Source organism: Anabrus simplex, chromosome 12 (genome assembly GCF_040414725.1).
Source record: "Anabrus simplex isolate iqAnaSimp1 chromosome 12, ASM4041472v1, whole genome shotgun sequence".
In the NCBI taxonomy this organism is placed as follows: domain Eukaryota; kingdom Metazoa; phylum Arthropoda; class Insecta; order Orthoptera; family Tettigoniidae; genus Anabrus; species Anabrus simplex.
The window spans coordinates 51,938,924-51,957,807 of NC_090276.1; the positions used below are offsets into that span (position 1 = coordinate 51,938,924).

The 18,884-nt window shown below is 38.2% G+C and overlaps 1 protein-coding gene across 7 annotated transcripts in view; it reads right to left on the reverse strand.

Annotated features, from left to right (window-relative positions):
• SA1 (stromal antigen) overlaps window positions 1-18,884 on the reverse strand; it is a 168,688-nt gene that overhangs the window by 92,276 nt on the left and 57,528 nt on the right. For 5 of the 7 annotated variants that reach the window (XM_067156395.2, XM_067156393.2, XM_067156392.2 and 2 more), the window contains exons 6-10: window positions 16,901-17,126; window positions 13,815-13,968; window positions 7,845-7,993; window positions 5,822-6,044; window positions 1,469-1,696 (exon numbers count right to left, since the gene is read on the reverse strand). In XM_067156395.2, the coding sequence (XP_067012496.1) occupies window positions 1,469-1,696; window positions 5,822-6,044; window positions 7,845-7,993; window positions 13,815-13,968; window positions 16,901-17,126 (980 nt within the window). The remainder of the gene's footprint in view (window positions 1-1,468; window positions 1,697-5,821; window positions 6,045-7,844; window positions 7,994-13,814; window positions 13,969-16,900; window positions 17,127-18,884) is intronic. The other 2 variants (XM_067156397.2, XM_067156394.2) reach the window with 1 other exon arrangement.

The window sequence follows — 18,884 nt, forward strand, 5'->3', positions numbered from 1 at the left end:
AGAGGTGTAGAACTAAACAACTGCTGGTTAGAAATAGAGGGTGGTGGAGGCACTTAGTTAATTCACAGAGGCTCACAGACTGAATTCTAAGGGCCGGTTGCATAAAAGTTAATCTGAGTTCAACCACCTGAAACTGATCTCCAGTCAAGCTGAACTTAGAATTTTGGTTGTATAAACATTAATCCAAGATCATGTCTTCTTGATGGAAGATCAAATCTGACTGGTGAATTTTCTCAGATTAACCTGGTTGAACTAAGTTCAGCTGAAGGAATATAATTATTATTTTTGTGAGAAATAAATCTGTTTAGGTGTCTATAACATAATAACAAAGAAAAATAATAAATAGGCCTACTGTTGATTAAAGTAAAATGGTAAGTAATGCTAATTGTAATTATTTGAACAATAATCGTATTATTAACAAGTTGTTTGTTCTCCACTGTTTTATGCTTAGGGCCTATAGGTTATGCTATTTTCAGATTTCAGATTACTCTGACGTTTCATCCGAGAATGGAGAGTTTGAACTCCAAAGAGCTCCTCCCGTGTTTCAACATAGAAGGAATCCCTTGTTAGAACTAAATGATCGACAATTTAAAATACGGTTTCGATTAGGAAAACGTGTAGTTGAACAACTAGCAAAGATTACATGTACAATTAAGGACACAAACTAAACGAAATCATGCACTGAATCCAATGTTCATGATCCTTCTCACACTAAGATTATACACAACTGGAAGCTTCCAAATCGTAATTGGAGATGTATTCAATGTAAATAAAGGAACTGCAAGTAGGACTATACACAAAGTCACTAGAGAGATTGCAGCTCTAAAACCTCAATTCATCAAGATGTCTGCTGAGGAGGGTGAAGTAAGGACATATCTTTTTCCTCTTTCTTAAAATTTGCAGTACGCGTCTTCTTGTTACGCATCTTTCTTCTCCATTTTGCGGCTTTGTTTACGTATCGCAGACAAATGAATGTCGAATGGCGGCGAGAATTGTCGATCGTTTCTATCTAAATCGCATGTTCGATACAACTCGATTCGATACAATCGCAATTATCCCTCTTGTTTAGCGATGTTGTCAACTCTGTTTCGTCGACCTTAGATCAAAATTGAACTTGGTTCAGTGATCTCAGATTAGTGTTATACAACTCACACATAGAAAGGAACGAAGTTCATTTCCGATCTTAGATCAAAACTGAACTACAGTTAGCGATTTTTATGCAACCGGCCCTAAAAGGGATAACAGTCTACATTGAAGACGTTCTTCCCAAATTCTTATGGCACCAAATTAACATTTAAAAGGTCTTTCATAATCCGTATGGTCCTACTGTTTCTTTACCTGACATCTTCATTCATTGAGTCAGGCTCTAGCTTGTGTTTGGAAGCCAGGCTATACCACAAAACCTTCACACTCGTAACTACTAAAATCCCCCATGGTTAGCAAGGATAGTAAAATGCCCTCGCTTTACCCATCTAACCTTGCGGGTGGGCCCTCGGCCAACAGGCGGTTCACCTGTGGCCGCTTGCCTGATGCAGCAGACCATAATCTCGATGAGGCTGGTCTCCTGACGGTCATCTAGAGCTTCTTCATTAGGCCCTGGCTCCTCCAACAGCAGGTCAGTCATACACTCCCAGTCCTTCATCATCTCATTAGACTCAATCAGGGAGTCCACAAGATATGCTCCATGTTCATGCAGCTGCAAAAAAGAAAATTAAAACATAACTCTTAGAAACTATGAAACTACCGATTTTATGCATTGTAAATAATGTTGGATTTCTACCAGGAAAGCAGCGAGCCAAAAATATTTTAAACATTAGGAAAAAAAAGAGGTATTTGTACCATATTGAGTTATGAAGGTGGAAGGGAGAGAAAGAGACAGACACACACACATGAAATGGAGCAAAATTTTCATAAAAATCTACCTTCTTCTGTATGTCAGATGTTGATCATGTTCATATGTCTAAGTTGCTATTCTCAATCAGTTAAACTTGTATTATGCACGACTTACTCTATATGCCTCTGAAAACGTGAAGCTATACAAGGCAGAGACTGTTGTTTAGTCTTAGTGGGGACAAGAGATGCGGCATTCAAGATATATATACACACAATGGATGGCATACAAGAGGGTGGTTATGCAATAATGAAAATGGATGGAAAAAAATGCAGAACCTGGAGGGACTTCACAGCAATTTACCAATCCTACAATAGATTCTTTATGACAAAACTTTGTCCTATCTGAGTATTCAAGTTCTCTTGACAACGTAGTAAGCAGGAATAGGCCACCAGAATTGAAAGGTAAATTAGAAAACAAAAGCTATTTCTTTGGACAAGAATGGAATTGATTGCAACAGAAACAACACTGAATATAAACAACTCCAGTCGAATATTAACAGTTGTTGATTAATATATTAAGGAGCCTAACATCTAGGGCATCAGCCCCTTACAAACAGCACTGAAAGATCGTTCTGTTACACAGCTTTAATGCAGAGAACAAAATAAAGTTCTTATATATTTATTTATGGTATTTATAGTATGGCTTTTAAGGCCAGGAGCATCCGAGGCTATGTTTGGTTCGCCTGGTGTAGGTCTTTCCATCTGGGCGACTTGCTTCCTGGATGTACTGGATGGCTTAACGTACTCATCCAAGGGATGAATTGCCATCAACAGTGTCACATGCCCTCACTCCACACGAACACTATGAAGATATTTGCAACTGAATCCAAACTTTTTGGACATGATCTAGTGACTATGTATCACCACCTCTCCTGCCCTGCAGGCTTACATTATGATGGTGAAAACTGTTTCATACAACTGAACTTGAACCTGTTAACCATGGCATCAGACCAGATAGGCCTGACGCTTTTATTATTGTGCTTCTCTACAGGTTAACAACCGGCACCTCAAATGGCTGCCTAAACATGAGTGGGATAGGAAGAGATGGAAGAACAGTTGTAAGTTTTCTTTCTGCAGTACAGAGTTTATTTGTTTCAAGTTTGCTGCTCATCTAATATTTATTTTATGGTTTCATCAATTGAGTTGCATGTTGTGAATTGTGAATTCCTTAATACCCAAATCACTTATACTGAATATGTAATAACTAGAGCCCGGATTTCCATGCACTATCAAATCTCAAAATATGCATGCATTCATGCACTATCAAATGACGGAACATGCACAATAAACTAGAAAATACGCGCTATCAAAATTCAGTCCCACATTGTTATATTTTCATTTCCTTTTGAAACACTGTACAACAACTAATTTCTCCACATTTTCTTTAAATTCATTCTTTTATCTAACAGAACATTCCTGAACACAGAAAATGATATTTCTACGTCACAAGAAGAAGTGAGAGGAGGAGGAGGAGGAGAAGAAGAAGAAGAAGAACTGTAAGGCCTGTATGGCCTCAGCTATCGTGTGCAGACATTGTAATTTAACACCATCTGGCTGGCTGCTCATAAATTTCGACGTTCCGCTTTACTCTAGGCCTACCAGATGACAGAGTAAACCAAAACTCTCTTGGGTGTCTATAGCTCAGTTATAATTAATTTTGTCAGGTAAACACCAAATGTGTCACCAGAGATCTTTTACATACCAACATTGTACAACATGGTGTATCGATTGAACTTTGTGCAGCCCTTCAAAAATCTGACAATCTCTGCTGGATATGAACCCGCAATCTTGGATCCACAGGTGGACACTCTACCACTGATCTACATGTGCATAGTTGAAAATAAAGTATATTTTCAATATGCTTCCCATTCTAATTCAGATAGTACTCGTAGGCTCGCAGACATGTCCTAAAGAAAAGTTGCTGAAAATCTGTTACAGAAAAACTTCGTAACATGTTTCTGAAGGGGACAAGGAAAGAGAACATGTTAAGATGAGACGAGAGTATTACATGGCATGAAAAAGATACGAGAATAAATACGAAAATCTTTCCAACTGGAGATGAATAACAAAAGTGTATTAAAAAGTGTGTAAAACATCAGGCAACAAATAAGGAAACATTTGCACTGGTGCCCATAACAGTATTAACGTATTATTGCAGATCACAATCTTTCTAAAACAAATGTTAGTTGAGGTTTTATATTTGGGACCAGTGCCTTATTAAACATTGTTTTCTAGGCACACTCTTCAACCATGAATTATATGAAAGTTAAACTCTGTGACTTTGACCGCCATCTTGAATGCGGCAACACTGCAATCGACTTGAGTCAAAACTAGAAGGTGCCAGTCTCATCATACACGCCGTCACTGAAAGATGCGGATGCCTGTCCACTTCCTGGATTTTGATTTTGTCTTCATTAGTGAGCGATTTCACGACTTTTTCACAAGCCATACCTACCACAAGACAAATATGCACTAAGCTAAACAACTGCACACGATTTTGTTTCAAATCTGTAGGTAGGCTATCATTCCACACAGAGTTTATTTCTAACTTCTGAATGGAATGCAAAATACAAGCACAAGCAGGCTTACTGGGTTGTTCAGCAACATTACTGAAAACCAACAAGCAAAACTGAACTTTCCTGAGGCCATCGGCTTACTCCTTAAAGGTGTAATTTACCTTGCAAAGCTCAGGAATTCAAGGCCTAATCCCATTTTCATGCATCTTTCCCCGACCTGCCTCCAGTGGCGAGGGCTGTTATCTGTGTTGGGAATCACGTTCCTTCCACAAGGGATGACAAAGAACACTTTCAGGGCTAGGAAAAATGTGATCGTACTAAGCGGCAATAGCGAAAATTTGTGACGTGATAAGCAAGGTATTTTTTATATAGATTAAATAAGACATTAATCGGGACTTTGAATTCACGACATGCTAAGCGAGAAATTGTCTTAAGAGAAGTGCACCAATGAGGCTTCACTGAACTAACATCACAACCTTTTCTGTAATTCTGAATGGTTACTAGCAAGTTCTCTCATAGAATAGCACAAAAGGTGTCATTTCTGATCATATACGAAGACTGTTTCATAGGAAGAGCAGTTCAATCCTGCTGGTTGAAAACGGCACAACTATGTATTAAAAAAATAAATCCTATTTTATGTCAGAAGTTAAGCAATATTAGCATGGGCAGCAGCTGAATGGGCAGCTATGTGCCGTAGGCTCGAGATATGCGTAGGATCAGGCCATTCTACGGCAAGTAAGATTTGGCTCAGGATGACTGATAAAGGGTCCTCTCACTTAGCTGGGGATATTTGACTCAGGTGTCAATGTCTTACTTTGTTTAAGGCACGGCAAATTTTTTTAAAACCAGCTGGAATCAGTGTTCGAAGTGGAAGTTTTCTGGCAAAACAAAATCTTTTTCTAATCAAACTCTGATAGGGAGTTTCCATGTAATTTGGCTTCTGGCATGTTCACGAACTTCTGCAAATTCCAGCATTCTCGTGGTTATCAAGTGAGAGATCATAATATGAAGAAAAAGTTCAAGAGAAAAAATTGGGGCAAATATTCATTTGAAGCATGAGGAGTAAGGGATTGGAATTATCAAGGAAAATATCTGATAAATTTCCAAGATTTTTGAGAACTTTTGAGAAAAAGCCAGGTAAACAACAGATAGGGAATTTGCCACCTGGGTGACAGTATTAAATGCAGATCAATGATAACTGATTGACGATTGATTTTGGAAAAGTTGGAATGGCCAAACAGCATGAATGTGTAATTGGACTACCTATACATTGTCTTTGCATCCCAACTATTTTTGCTAGCAGGAGGAGAGTAAAGAAATAAAATTGGCAACTGAAGCATTGTCCTGCTGCTTACTGTGAGAATGTAGAATACGACTGCCCTCCAACACACATTCCACAAACAGTAAATTACCTCAGACTCTATAAAGAACTGCACCAAGTCCCGGATAAGAGGGGTGTTGGGAAGCCTCTTCTTGCCTCTCTTGGTCTTCACACCGGCCACAGCCTCCTCGTCTGGTACGAAGAGACGCTCATTTAAAAACTCCCCTGCGGCCTGCGCTACAGCACGATGAGACGAATACACCAACTCGTACACATGTTCACAGTCCTTGTCCGTCAAGATATCTCGATGATGTCTGAAAGATGGAGGTTATATTCTGTACACGGATAGAAATATCAAAAATGTTTCATCATTATGACTCAATACATTCTTAATATCACATTTGCAGATATATTAAAGGTTGCCAAGAAATATCAGGCAATATTTTCGGCAAAATTTTACGATTTTACTCAAACTTAGCAAATATAAAGCACACTGTAGATGCACTGAAGTGAGTAAAAGTACTGAAATCTACCCCAGCATGTTACGGAAGACGCGTTCTATCATGATGCGGATAAATTTCGAATTTAAATTACTCTGAAAAAAAAAAAAAAACTGTTTTTAAAATATAAAGGCAGTTTTGAATTAAAAGTCTGAATTTTGGTAATGGGACTGACATTGGTCTTTGAATTACGAATTATCCGTATTTTGAATTAAAATATTTAAACAACATGCAAAACTGTACCTCATGTTTCCGGGAATGAGAGCTTCTTGGAATTAGGCGGGATTTTGAATTATCGAGGTTCTACTCTATATACATAGAACCACCTTAAAATGCTTTCCATAATGACGGGGATAGCGATGATGATGATGAGTCATGGAGATATAAACAGACTCTCTGGTAATCAACTCCGGGTTGGTGCTGAACTACTGTGTACAAAAATAAGAGAAAAGGGTACAATGGTAATGCTGAAAAGAAATACATGACAGTAATTCAACCAGCATGTATAATTTTGTACAATATGCACATGGAGGGCATCGATAGATTGGATCAAAATGTATCTTGTTACCGCATTAGCATCAAAAACAAGAAACGGTACTGGCCTCTAATTGCGTTCCTTCTGAACGTCTCCATGCACAATGCATGTCAACTTTACCGTTTGACCCCAAAGGGCAAAGAGGAAAATTTAGACATTCTCGCCTTCACATGGTACATCGTCAGGGCATATATCCGATCTTGTGCCACTATGCGTCCTAACACAGGGAGACTGAGTATAAAAGTATCTTCACGCGTGTTGCCAGAAGTGCGTTTCCATGGGGTATCCCACTACCTCGAAACAAGAGAGAAGCAAGTGCGGTGCGCTCAATGTGGTAAAGCTGCCAGGGCAAAAAATGTACGTTGGCTGCCACGTCCAGTGCTTTGATGCTTTGAGGCATTTCACTCATGCTAAACCAGACTGGATGACGAAAAGGAGAGTATAACCTCAAAACACAGACTAAACTGCTTTGAAGGTCTACTCGTAGTTTTCCTTATTTTCAAAGTGATCAAACTTGCTCAAAATTTGGTATTGTGTGTATAACAAGTACTACAAACATACAAATATTGTCCTTTTGTTTTGAAAGAGTGCGCATTCTAACTTGAGACAAAACTGTTCCTCATTTATGTTTTGAATCATATTTTTTTTGTAATATTTTGTGCTTATTCAACACATATGTGACAAATATTTACTAAGTGATTAATTATTACATTCATATGAGCTTAAAATGCAAAGAAAAGTTCCGTTATTGAGCATGTCTTTTACCCTACCCGTCCATGCTCACTGTCGACATGTCGATACGGAAAATCTCAATTGCAAATCGCAATATTTCACAGAAAAATAATTTGGGCAGATATGGGTTTAACTCTATTGAAATTGTAACCTATCTGTGTTCTGGATCTGAATGGTCACCCTCATTGGAGGATGAACAATTTATTTCTTTAATAAATCTCTCCCTCTTAACAAAGAAACTATTATGCATATATTATAAATGGAAATGGATTTAAAACAATTAATAATCCTATTTAAATAATGGTCTTCAATGTCTGATGACAATATGGTGAGCGAGCACAACTTACTTCAAAATACTGATGACAAGACGCACAGCCTGCACAGCCACATCATACTCCTTGTCGAGAGTCATGGCGACAATGCGGTCCTTGAACTTACTGGTGAATAGCTCAAGTTTCCCCTTCAGTTCTTCTGAAGCATATAAAGGTTGAAGAGCCTGAAAAATTACAAATATACTTCTCAGTGAAAATTTTAAAGCTTCTGACTCTCATTGCCTTTATTATACAGATTCTGTCAACTGCTGAGACGTGCAGAACATCTAGTGCTCAAAGTCACCCCACTGTCCTAAGAGGAACAAGCAGCAAAATAAGAGGATGATCCCTGTAACCTGTACGTTTTTCAGTCTGTCAAAACATGAAATACAGCATTTATGAAAATACATCATCATTCCTGTAAAAGAAAAGGAATTATTAACAGAATTACAGGATTAATTCTAAACAACATTGTTTGTGGAACGTTAACAATTTTGTACACGTATACGCGTATTATAAAAGTGATCTAATAAAAACTGAGGAATTTTCGCTGCCTGCACTTAATAACAACATCCGACACTAAGACAAGAATACATTATTAAAAATAAATAAATTATTCACAGCTAATGGCTGGCACAGGCAGGAGGTTATGGCCTATAAAGGGAACACTTCGCTGATCTCAGTGTCACATTCTTACTGCCTGTCTTTCAGGAATGACACTGCGACATGGTATATACTGTGTGCTCTATATATAGACTATATGCTCTTTTTGAACTTGCCTCTTCCTGTCTACACTGCATATGTTTCGACGTGTATTCCTTCACTCACTCCCGCTGAAATTTGACTGGTCGCCATATTGGATGTTCATCCGTTTCCTTTGGTTTTGTAATACGTCATCGGCTCAGCTGTTTGTCATGCTCGTACCTTCTGAAGTCTGGCTCCATGGCTAAATGGTTAGTGTACTGGCCTCTGGTCACAGGGGTCCCGCGTTCGATTCCCGGCAGGGTAGGGGATTTTAACCGTTCTTAGTTAATTTCGCCGACACGGGGGCTGGGTGTGTGTCGTCTTAATCGTCATTTTCACCCTCATCATGACACAAAGGTCGTCCACAGGCGTCAAATCAAAAGACCTGCACCTGGCGAACCGAACATGTTCTCGGACACTCCCGGCACTAAAAGCCATATGCCATTTCATTTTTACCTACTGGAATAATCTTACCGCCCATATATTCTAGCCACCTTGCCTATTTCAGCACGTGGAATTGAGGCTGTAATGAGCACATAAGACCTCATCGCAGCATGAGAGCTTTCTCTGCCTCATCACTCTGCAGCTGTATTTTGAGGTGGGAGACATGGAGACTATTTTATCTAATTTTAACTTAAATCTTTTCTACGGGTACCTTGGCGAGAGTTGGGGGAGTGGCATGCGCGTTGTGGACAGTCAAGGAAACCTTCAGTAGAAACCTACATAATCCATGTCAAATTACATCAAAGAAACTGAATGACCGTCTTCCATAGCTCCTTTATCTATATGTCTGATGTACATCTCGCGTGGTGTTTTCCTGGATCCTATCCCTCCCATCCTGGCCCCTATAAATTGTAGGTTACACAAGTTTTGTATTCTGCGTAAGTTTTCTCTTTTCATGTATTACATCTTTACACACACTCATGTTACTAAGCAGGTTGTTAACACCACAATTCATTCTAAACATGTATTATGATCGCTTGGAATAGGTTTCCTCTTGTCATGTATCACATTCTTACCCACAACTGTATTACTGATGATGATGCTTGTTTAAAGGGGCCTAACACCCAAGGTCATTGGCTAGATTGTATTATTAAGCAGGTTGTTACCACTAATGCTTCTAAATGTAACTATTATATTCATTGCCGTTATATTTGTAAAGTTTATTGTATCCACCTGTAAGCTTTAGATAGGGACTATCTTTCCTCAATGCTGGTACTCCTGTTATTTAGCTGTGTCTTGGCAATGAATGTACTGAAGAAAAAATTTGTAAATGTTAAAATTATTTATATAGACTTGTACACTCCATTTTATTTGTAGTCCTATTTAAGGTTATTGTTAGAAATCTTGTTATCAAATCGTTGCTTAATCATAACTTGTTCTATTTTTCCGCTGGTTCAAAAAGAAAAAATATACAGTAGAAGTCCGCTATAGCGAGTAGAGCATATAACGAGAACCCCACTATAACGGCAATTTTTGTTTGTCTTATTACTAAACTGTGTATTATCCTTCGGTTTTAGCGAGAGCCCTATCACTGATGCACCCGTTCTTACGAGCAATTTTTCCGTTATCGATATTTATGCACCCCAGCGATTATGTTGCATGCGATTGATCACATTTGGTATAATTTCTTCATACTGTCCCCTAGTGAGTTCTATCGTCGACATTCGAAGGCGATTAGTAATACCCGTCAACTGCTGTTCCATAAAGAAAATTCAAAATAAAAGAGAACTGTTATGCGTAATAAATGCGTAAATAACGTGTCCGATAACAGCTGTTAACTCATTAAAAATAAAGGCTGAGTAAACGATCGTTTAATTTTAATACTAAATACTGCAATTAAGTAAGGATGGAATACACCTCAAGATATGGCAGCATGCATCATTGATTTCAGAGGTTAGTTCATATTTTCACACATCTGTTAAATTTCAGAAAGGCTATTATCATAAAAATTTATAGCCAGAAGGGTATTTCTCTACCGACACTAGAAATTTGTATCCATGACAAATATAACAGGGCTTACGGTTAAGTTAGGTGATGCTGTTTGCATAAGAAAACTGAAATGTTTGCCACAAAATGTGATTGATCATCTTCAGTACTGTATAGTTTTCTCGGTATGTGCATTTGCAAGCTCTCTCGTCGACAATCGAAGGCGATATTGGCGTCGATTAGTAATACCCATCAACTGCTGCTCTCTAAAGAAAATTTTGAAACGAAAGAGGGTAACGCTTTCATAATAAATGCACAAATAACGTTGCCGATAGCAGTTGTTAACTCGTTAAAAATAAAGGCTGAAGTAAACAAACTCTTAATTTTAATGTTATGCACTGAAATTAAGTAAGAATGTAATACACCTCCAGATAGGACAGAGTACATCACTGATTTCGGAGGATAGTTTATATTTTCTCGTGTCTACTTAATTTCAGAAAGGCTTTTCCCATGTAAATTTTAGCGAGGAAGTTATCATTTCTCTACGTGCGTTTGAAATATGTTTCTCATTATACATATACGGTTAGATTAGGTGATGCCGTTTGCAGAAGGAAACGAAATGTTTCCCCGTATTTCTCCGAATCCAAGATGACAATTTTTTTCTCAGAATTTCATGTGAAAAAGGATTGTCTTGCATTCGCAGCCTAACAGTAATGAACACCACTGGCAACTACGGTACTGCAGTAACGCCTCTACTTCTTTTCACCCCTGCGCGCACGCACACAAAATTCGTTGACAGTAAACAATCGTCTCTTTATTATACATCGCTAGCCGCGGCGATCGGTTGTCACAGTGCCTATGTGTAACGTCTCAGGAAATATTGAAGACTGAATGACACTCTATTAGCCTCTACACAATAGTTTCTCAAATCTGCAGAATGGCATTAAAAAAATGCGAGCCTTCGAATTCTTAGAAAGGCCAGGGCTACCCGGTAAGAGAGTTATAACACATTTTATAGATAAAAGGAATATTTCCGCGATAGATCGTCGTGATGTAAAGGTACGTGGAACAGGTACTGCGGCAAATTTTCAAAGGGTTCTCGTAGATATTATGATGCCAATTTTAAGTAAGCTGTTATTAAACACTCGGAAATGTAGAATAATTGTGCAGCTGCAAGAAAATACAGCATAGGCCTAACTAAAGCCAATATTCGGCGTTAGCATGAAGACAAAGATAGCTTAAAAATGCGTACTGCACAAAAAATGCATTCAGTGGTCCGCAACATGGAAACTTGAAAGAAGTCGAAGATGAAATTGTGAAGTAACTGCACTTAAAACGCAAGGGCAGAATTGCCATACTGTGGCGCAATAAACTTGTTCGTTGACCTTCAACGTCCGCGATTAGGCGCATGCATCACTAGCCGCTGAAGTTGGCCAAACCCGGCAAGTGAGACGTGCATGTAGCGGCAGCCAGTTATATCTGACGCTGAGTGAAAGTAACAGTCTTTTAGTAAGCAAGAATATTTTCTTGATGGATCGTCGCATTGTAGAGACGCGTGGAATAAGTATCGCCGGCATTTTCAACGGGTTCTGTTTGATATTATGATGCCAATTTTAAGTTAATGGTTAATAAACCCGCTGAAATAAAGAATAATTGTGCAGCTGCAAAAGAATACGCCATAACTAAAGCCAATGTTCGGCGTCTAAAAATTACCCTTATATTTATCAGTCCTTAACGATCCTCTTTCTCTAGCACTGAGCCTGTCTTATTTTCCTTTTCATTTCCACTGTGCATATATGTATATTTCACGGGCATTCTACAATTCCCCACTGGATTAATAACCTCACTTTGATTACACTCGCGTTACCCCTAAGGTGACATTACTACACAGACAAACTATACACTAACCAACACACGTATAAGAAAGGCATTCATATGATTTCAAAAAGCACTTTTTAAAGACATTTAATTTTTTTGAAGGAAAAAGTGGGGGTTGTCTTGGATTCTGGGAAATACGGTACTATAATTTTTTCAGAATGAAATTAAACATTCACTTTCATGTAGTAGCGGATTTCGAAAAATAACAAACAAGTAAGCCGTAGTGTGAATATTATCTGCGAAAATGCAAGTTTTGAACAAACTGATTGCCATTTCATGCTGATTTTAATGTGTACGGGGGTAATCCTGACTTTTACAAACAATCGGATATAACAACCCACTATAGTGAGTAAATTTTTCGCTGTTATGAAAACTCGCTATAACGGACTTCTACTGTATATATACATGCTATTTGAAATTCTATTATCTTATTTTTGCCCTTATATTTATCAGTCCTAAGATCCTCTTTCTCTAGCACTGAGCCTGTGTTATTTTCCTTTTCATTTCTACTGTGCATATATGTATATTTCACGGGCATTCTACAATTCCCCATTGGATTAATAACCTCACTTTGATTACACTCGCGTTACCCCTAAGGTGACATTACTACACAGACAAACTATACACTAACCGACACACGTATGCAAATAACTATACTGTACTAGAGAGATAAAGTCTAGAAATAACAATATGAAAAACATAAATTACTGAATAAAATGCAAAAGATCGCAAACAGTGCCGAATACTACACATGCCGAGTGAGGTAGCTTAACCATGGGGTGAATGTAACAACTAGGTTTCGAGATCGTGCTCAACCGATATAAATCGATACAAATGGCAGCTTGAGATTGGCTGGATGTCTTATGTTTCCGTGCACAGCCACCAGCTAGAGCCCAAAAACAATTTGGAAAATGTAATGTTCCGAGTATACAGATTCTGAGGTAGAGGTAACAACTACCAAAGGGAAGACGACATCACCACTCGCTCCTCATCCCAGGACATACGACAGACCACAGAGTATCCTTTGAAGCAAGCGGAATGTCAAGTCAGTCCTGGGATAATTTTCCACTTGTTACCAGCGTAATGTTCTCAACTGTGTTCGAGTAAGTCCCTTACACTTATCGAGAAATCCCGCTCACTACAGCGTTGTGGACCTTTCTGAAATTCACTGGGTCTTGTGGGACTGGAAACAGGACCTGCCAGGCAACCTGGTACCCATGACTGTTAAGGTGTCAAGTCTGAAACCGTGGTTAACCGGTTCGAGTCCCGTAGGAGGAAACAAATTTTCACCATCAGAATATTGGCCAGAAGGGTAGGAGACGTGGTGGTATTGTATTATTTCTGATCACTAAATTGCATGCCAAAAGCCTGGATTTCATTCCCATGAAGTATCTGCAGTGGTTACAATATTTTATTCCCATCTTAATCATAAAATTCCAACTATATTACACTCACCTGCAAGCACTTTAGTCTCACTTCCCCAACTTTATCATGGAGTGTCCAGCCAATATACTTTAGGTAGGAATCATCCAGAAAGTTCTGGTGGAATTTTTTCATCCACACACCTATCTCTGCCATACAGATAGCTCTTATTTCAGGAAGCGTATCTCTGTGAAAGAAGAAATAATTTTAAAAGTATGATAACAACATTAAACATAATAACAATAACAACAACAAGAATACCAAGAGGTAATATGCTACTTTAGTACATTCAGAAACTGATCAACCTTCAACTTACTTTTCTTTACATGCGGTTAAAAATTGGTTTACTAAGGTATTTATAGGATTATTTTAATCCATACTGTGCATGAGATGTTATGCAGGAAGTTCCTAGTATACTGCTAAACATATAATTGACTCCACAACTACATTATTTTGTTATGCATTGAATGCATGATGAGTGATAACCCTAAATTTTGAACAAGAATCAGGGTTTTTTTGTTAATTATTTTTTTTTCCTAGTTGTTTTACGTCGCACCGACACAGATAGGTCTTATGGCGACGAAAGGACAGGAAAGGGCTAGGAGTAGGAAGGAAGCGGCCGTGGCCTTAATTAAGGTACAGCCCCAGCATTTGCCTGGTGTGAAAATGGGAAACCACAGAAAAAATTTTCAGGGCTGCCGACAGTGGGGTTCGAACCTTCTATCTCCCGAATACTGGATACTGGCTGCACTTAAGCGACTGCAGCTATCGAGCTCGGTTTTTTTTTTTTTTGTTAATTAGGAAGCCATACTTTTCAGTGGCAACTCACTTAAAGTAACTTTAAAGGTTTTTCAATCTGTTGAACACTAATAACACCTATAACATAGCTGTAAAAATAACCCACATATTAAACATGAAATGAAAAGTTTCCTTCTACAAAGATCATCATCAGATTCTATCAAATTACACTTTTTTAAATAATGAAAAGTGTTTAGAAATATTCATGTCTAAATTCTGTGTATACCCTTTAATATTTAAAAGTCAGAACAAAACCAAATTAAACATAAACTTTCTACATTTCTAAACAATTTTCATCAATTACAAAAAAAGTGTGATTAGATAAAATCTGATGTTCTTTAAAGAACAAAACATGTCATTCTTTGTTTAATAGTGTGTTTTCTTCTTACAGGTATGTTATCAATAGCGTTTGACAGTCTGAAAACCTTTTACAGTTACAAAAATTGGAGGGAGAAGTCTAATCTCATATTGAGGGTTTTATAGTGACTTAGAAACTGAAATTGATAAAACAAAATACTATATTATAAAGTATATGTGGTAACTGTGCTACTTCAGAGGGAATTGAACCCATGAAGTTAGGATGACATATCTGACATTCTACCACTGATCCATCAAGACGACTATTAAGTAACTCTGTATGACCAGTTGATCATCATTCTGAAATTATGAGATTACAATTACCATATCTACGCAAATAATCCCTGAACGATATTTTTAGGAAGGACCATTTTGAAAATAATGAAATAAACTAAAATTCCTTCTATCGAAGGAGTAAAGTAGGCATAAAAAAACATTTCATATCACTGTGCAAGGTCCATATGGTCTTTACGCAAATATGAACGTGTAAATTTATGGATATGGCTGCTTTGCTTGAACATATTTAAGATTATAAAAATACATTATCACTGCTAGAAAATACACTCCACGTCTAAAGCACTTTTCATACGTGGTCTCATTTTACTCAGTAATTAACACGACCTGTGGTGGATAATTCTTTTCGTGAAATGTAAACACTTGAAACAGACGCACTGATGTTAGTTTTACGATACTGTAAAACCTCGTTAACTCGAGCTCTTTGGAAAGAAAAAAAAAAATCTGATTTCGAATAACGTGATTTTGAATTAACTGCCGACTAGTGCTTCAGAAATGTCAACCCCTGCTGCGTCACAAAATATTTAAGACACGTTACTACATGCAACTAACACAGATTCACAGTTTAAACCTTTCAAATACCATAGATATTTTTTTCCAAAATGTATCCAACAAGGTGCATTCAAATAACGCACTTGGATAACTCAGTAACAAACATAACCTCACGCAACAAAAGAAAAAAAATATACACTATTCAAAGACGAGGACAAATTATGCTGGCTCCCCAGTGCAAGTGCTTTATTTTTTGGATTACTGTACTGTTTGCATTTTTAGATGTCTTGTACTTGAACGGAAAGTACACGACGTCCTTAAAACACCGTGGCTTATCAAGCTTTCCTATACTGAGGGAAGTCTTTCACATCTGTCTGCATTGCAACACAGTACAGTGACTCCATCTCTTTTAAAAATGTCTGTTTTGGCTAGGCATAAAAAAAATGCAGTTTAATTGGCTCCGACAGAATTGTTCGGTGCGCACAAATTGATTATAATTATGAGCCACGCTTTTCCCCCCAACCGTCAGCATCGCCAGTGTTCGCGGATTCTGCTTCTCCGCACACTGCCTGTTAGATGATATTGTAGCATTCCTTAAAACGCTGAATAAAAAAGAATTAAGATTTCACTCGAACTTAGCAACAATGAAACATTGTCGACACACCGAAATGAGAAAGTGTGGAAAGCTACCCCTGCATGTTCCGGAAGACTCATTCTATCGTGACACGGAGAAATTTTGAATTTAAATTACTCTGTAAAATACAATTCAAAAAATGTATATGAAGTTTTAAATTAAAAGACTCTATTATTTTCCATTTAAATATGACATATGGGGGCAGTTTTCTTCCACCTGCAGTTACACAAAGTATAACTGTACATGCAACATCGAAAGCTTGCCAACCTTGACACAAATAAAACCTGCACCCCAATTTAGTGCCTCAAATTTTTTTAAAAAATATGCGGGGGTTATGCACATTAATATGGTACATTTTGTTATTAAAAATTGGTTTGTATGTACCAGCTACTCAATCTTGATTTAGGTCTTCTTCATTATTTTTTACAATGGCTTTTTCTGTAATTTTCCTCCATAATTTCTTTCTCGTGATCACCATTTGTAAACAAAGCTTCCGCATGTTGCAAATATATATATATATATATATCAAGGAACCAGTACTTACCGATATCTATGCACAAAGACAGACTTGAACATGTACGTTAACATGTTCTTGATCTCGTCCATGTTTTCCTCCAGCTCCTGCCTTTTGGCCATGAGAGCCTCCAGACGGTCGCTGGCTCTTTTATCCCTCGCTTTCTGCCGCTCTGCTTCATACTGCCGCTGAGTGTTGTCCAGATTCACAGACACAGTCAAGGCCACGTCGACTAGAGCTGTCATCAGCTTCATAGCTGAAAACATTGTGCCTCTCTCGTTACCAAGTTCATTCTCAGAAGGGATATTAGTTATGTCAATTGGATGGTGTTACGTTATCACTTGACCAAGCGCCAAAATTGATTATTATTTTTAGATGGCTCCATCTGATAGCAAAAGGTGTTATCTTGATATAGTTTATTGTAAGGACTTTGTGTTCTCAACATGGTTTTGTGAGAAATTCATTTTGACCAAACTTCAACCCCTCAATAACATGAAAGGAGAAAAGGATCCTGTCCTGTGTGTTCCTGTAATTATACTATACTAATCCCACAGCAAGACTGAAGATCTGTCAAGATGGCTCCTCAATGAGTGTTGATGCGTGTCCTGATGAAACTGGGAAGCAGAAATGAGCTCATCAGGGGAACAGAAGAGATCGATGTAGACAAACTGGGATTGATAAGAGAGCCTGTCTATATGAAGTCAGCAGTGTATGAAGATGTGATGATTGTCCTGTGTTTTCATGTTTATTCTTGTGTCCTTTTTTCTATTGCTCCCTCTTCCTACACTGACGACCTGTCACTGTGTTCGCCCTATTATGTGTTTCCTTTTCTTGTTTCTGTCCTCTATGTAAGACTTCTATTTTTACAAATGACTTTACGTTGCACCAACATAGATAGGTATTATGGTGGCGATGGGTAGAGACCTGCGCCGATATACAAAATAATATCCGCATCCGCACTTCCTTCATCCGCACCCACATGTGATTAAATATTTAACTACAATATATAACACCCAAGGTAATGAAACAGATAGATCTGTTAACACAATATAATAGGCCTGGTACCTAGCACCAGAAACCCTACTGTCGCAGGTTTATGAGGGATTTTCTCTTGCGACTACTACCAACGTATTGACCTTTGTTCTTTCCATCCATTAATTGCAGGCAGGATCCAGTTAGACTTAGGTCACATTTACGGCTTTATGTATCACTATTCTCCCATACCAATATCAAGGATCGCCTAACCACAAGCAGGAACAAGGGTATACCTCAGTGAAAATCAATAAACGTCATTATTTAGAAATTATCAGCAAATTTATCCGCATTGCCATACAGTTTGTATCCGCCAAGACACTGACTTCGCGGATATCCGCATCCGTGCAGGGCTCTAGCGATGGGATAGGAAAGGGCTACGAGTTGGAAGGAAGCAGATGTGGCCTTAATCAAGGAACAGTCCCGGCATTTGATTGGTGAGAAAATGGGAAGCCATGGAAAACCATCTACAGGGCTGCTGACTGTGGGATTCGAATCTATGTAAGACTAGACTTGACACTTGTTTGTTCCTTTCTGATTCTTATAACATATGATGTGGTATTTAACAGAATCTTGCATTTAAATTTGTTAAGACATTGCATATTCTATCCACACTGCCCTGAATTTTTTGAAGTCAATTCAAATCACTAAATGATAATTTTGTTGGTTAGTCAACTGATGCAAAACAATTTTTTAAAATTTATTTTTACAATTTGCTTTATGTCACACCGACCCAGATCGGCCTTAAGGTGACGATGGGACAGGAAAGGTCTAGGAGAGGGAAGGAAGCGGCCGTGGCCTTAATTAAGGTACAGCCCCAGCATTTGCTTGGTGTAAAAATGGGAAACCATGGAAGGGCTGCAGACAGGGGGGTTCAAACCCACTAACTCCCAAATACTGGACACTGGCCGCACTTAAGCGACTGCAGCTATCAAGCTCGGTAAACAAATACCTGAAGGAACTGCAATAAAGCATCAAACAA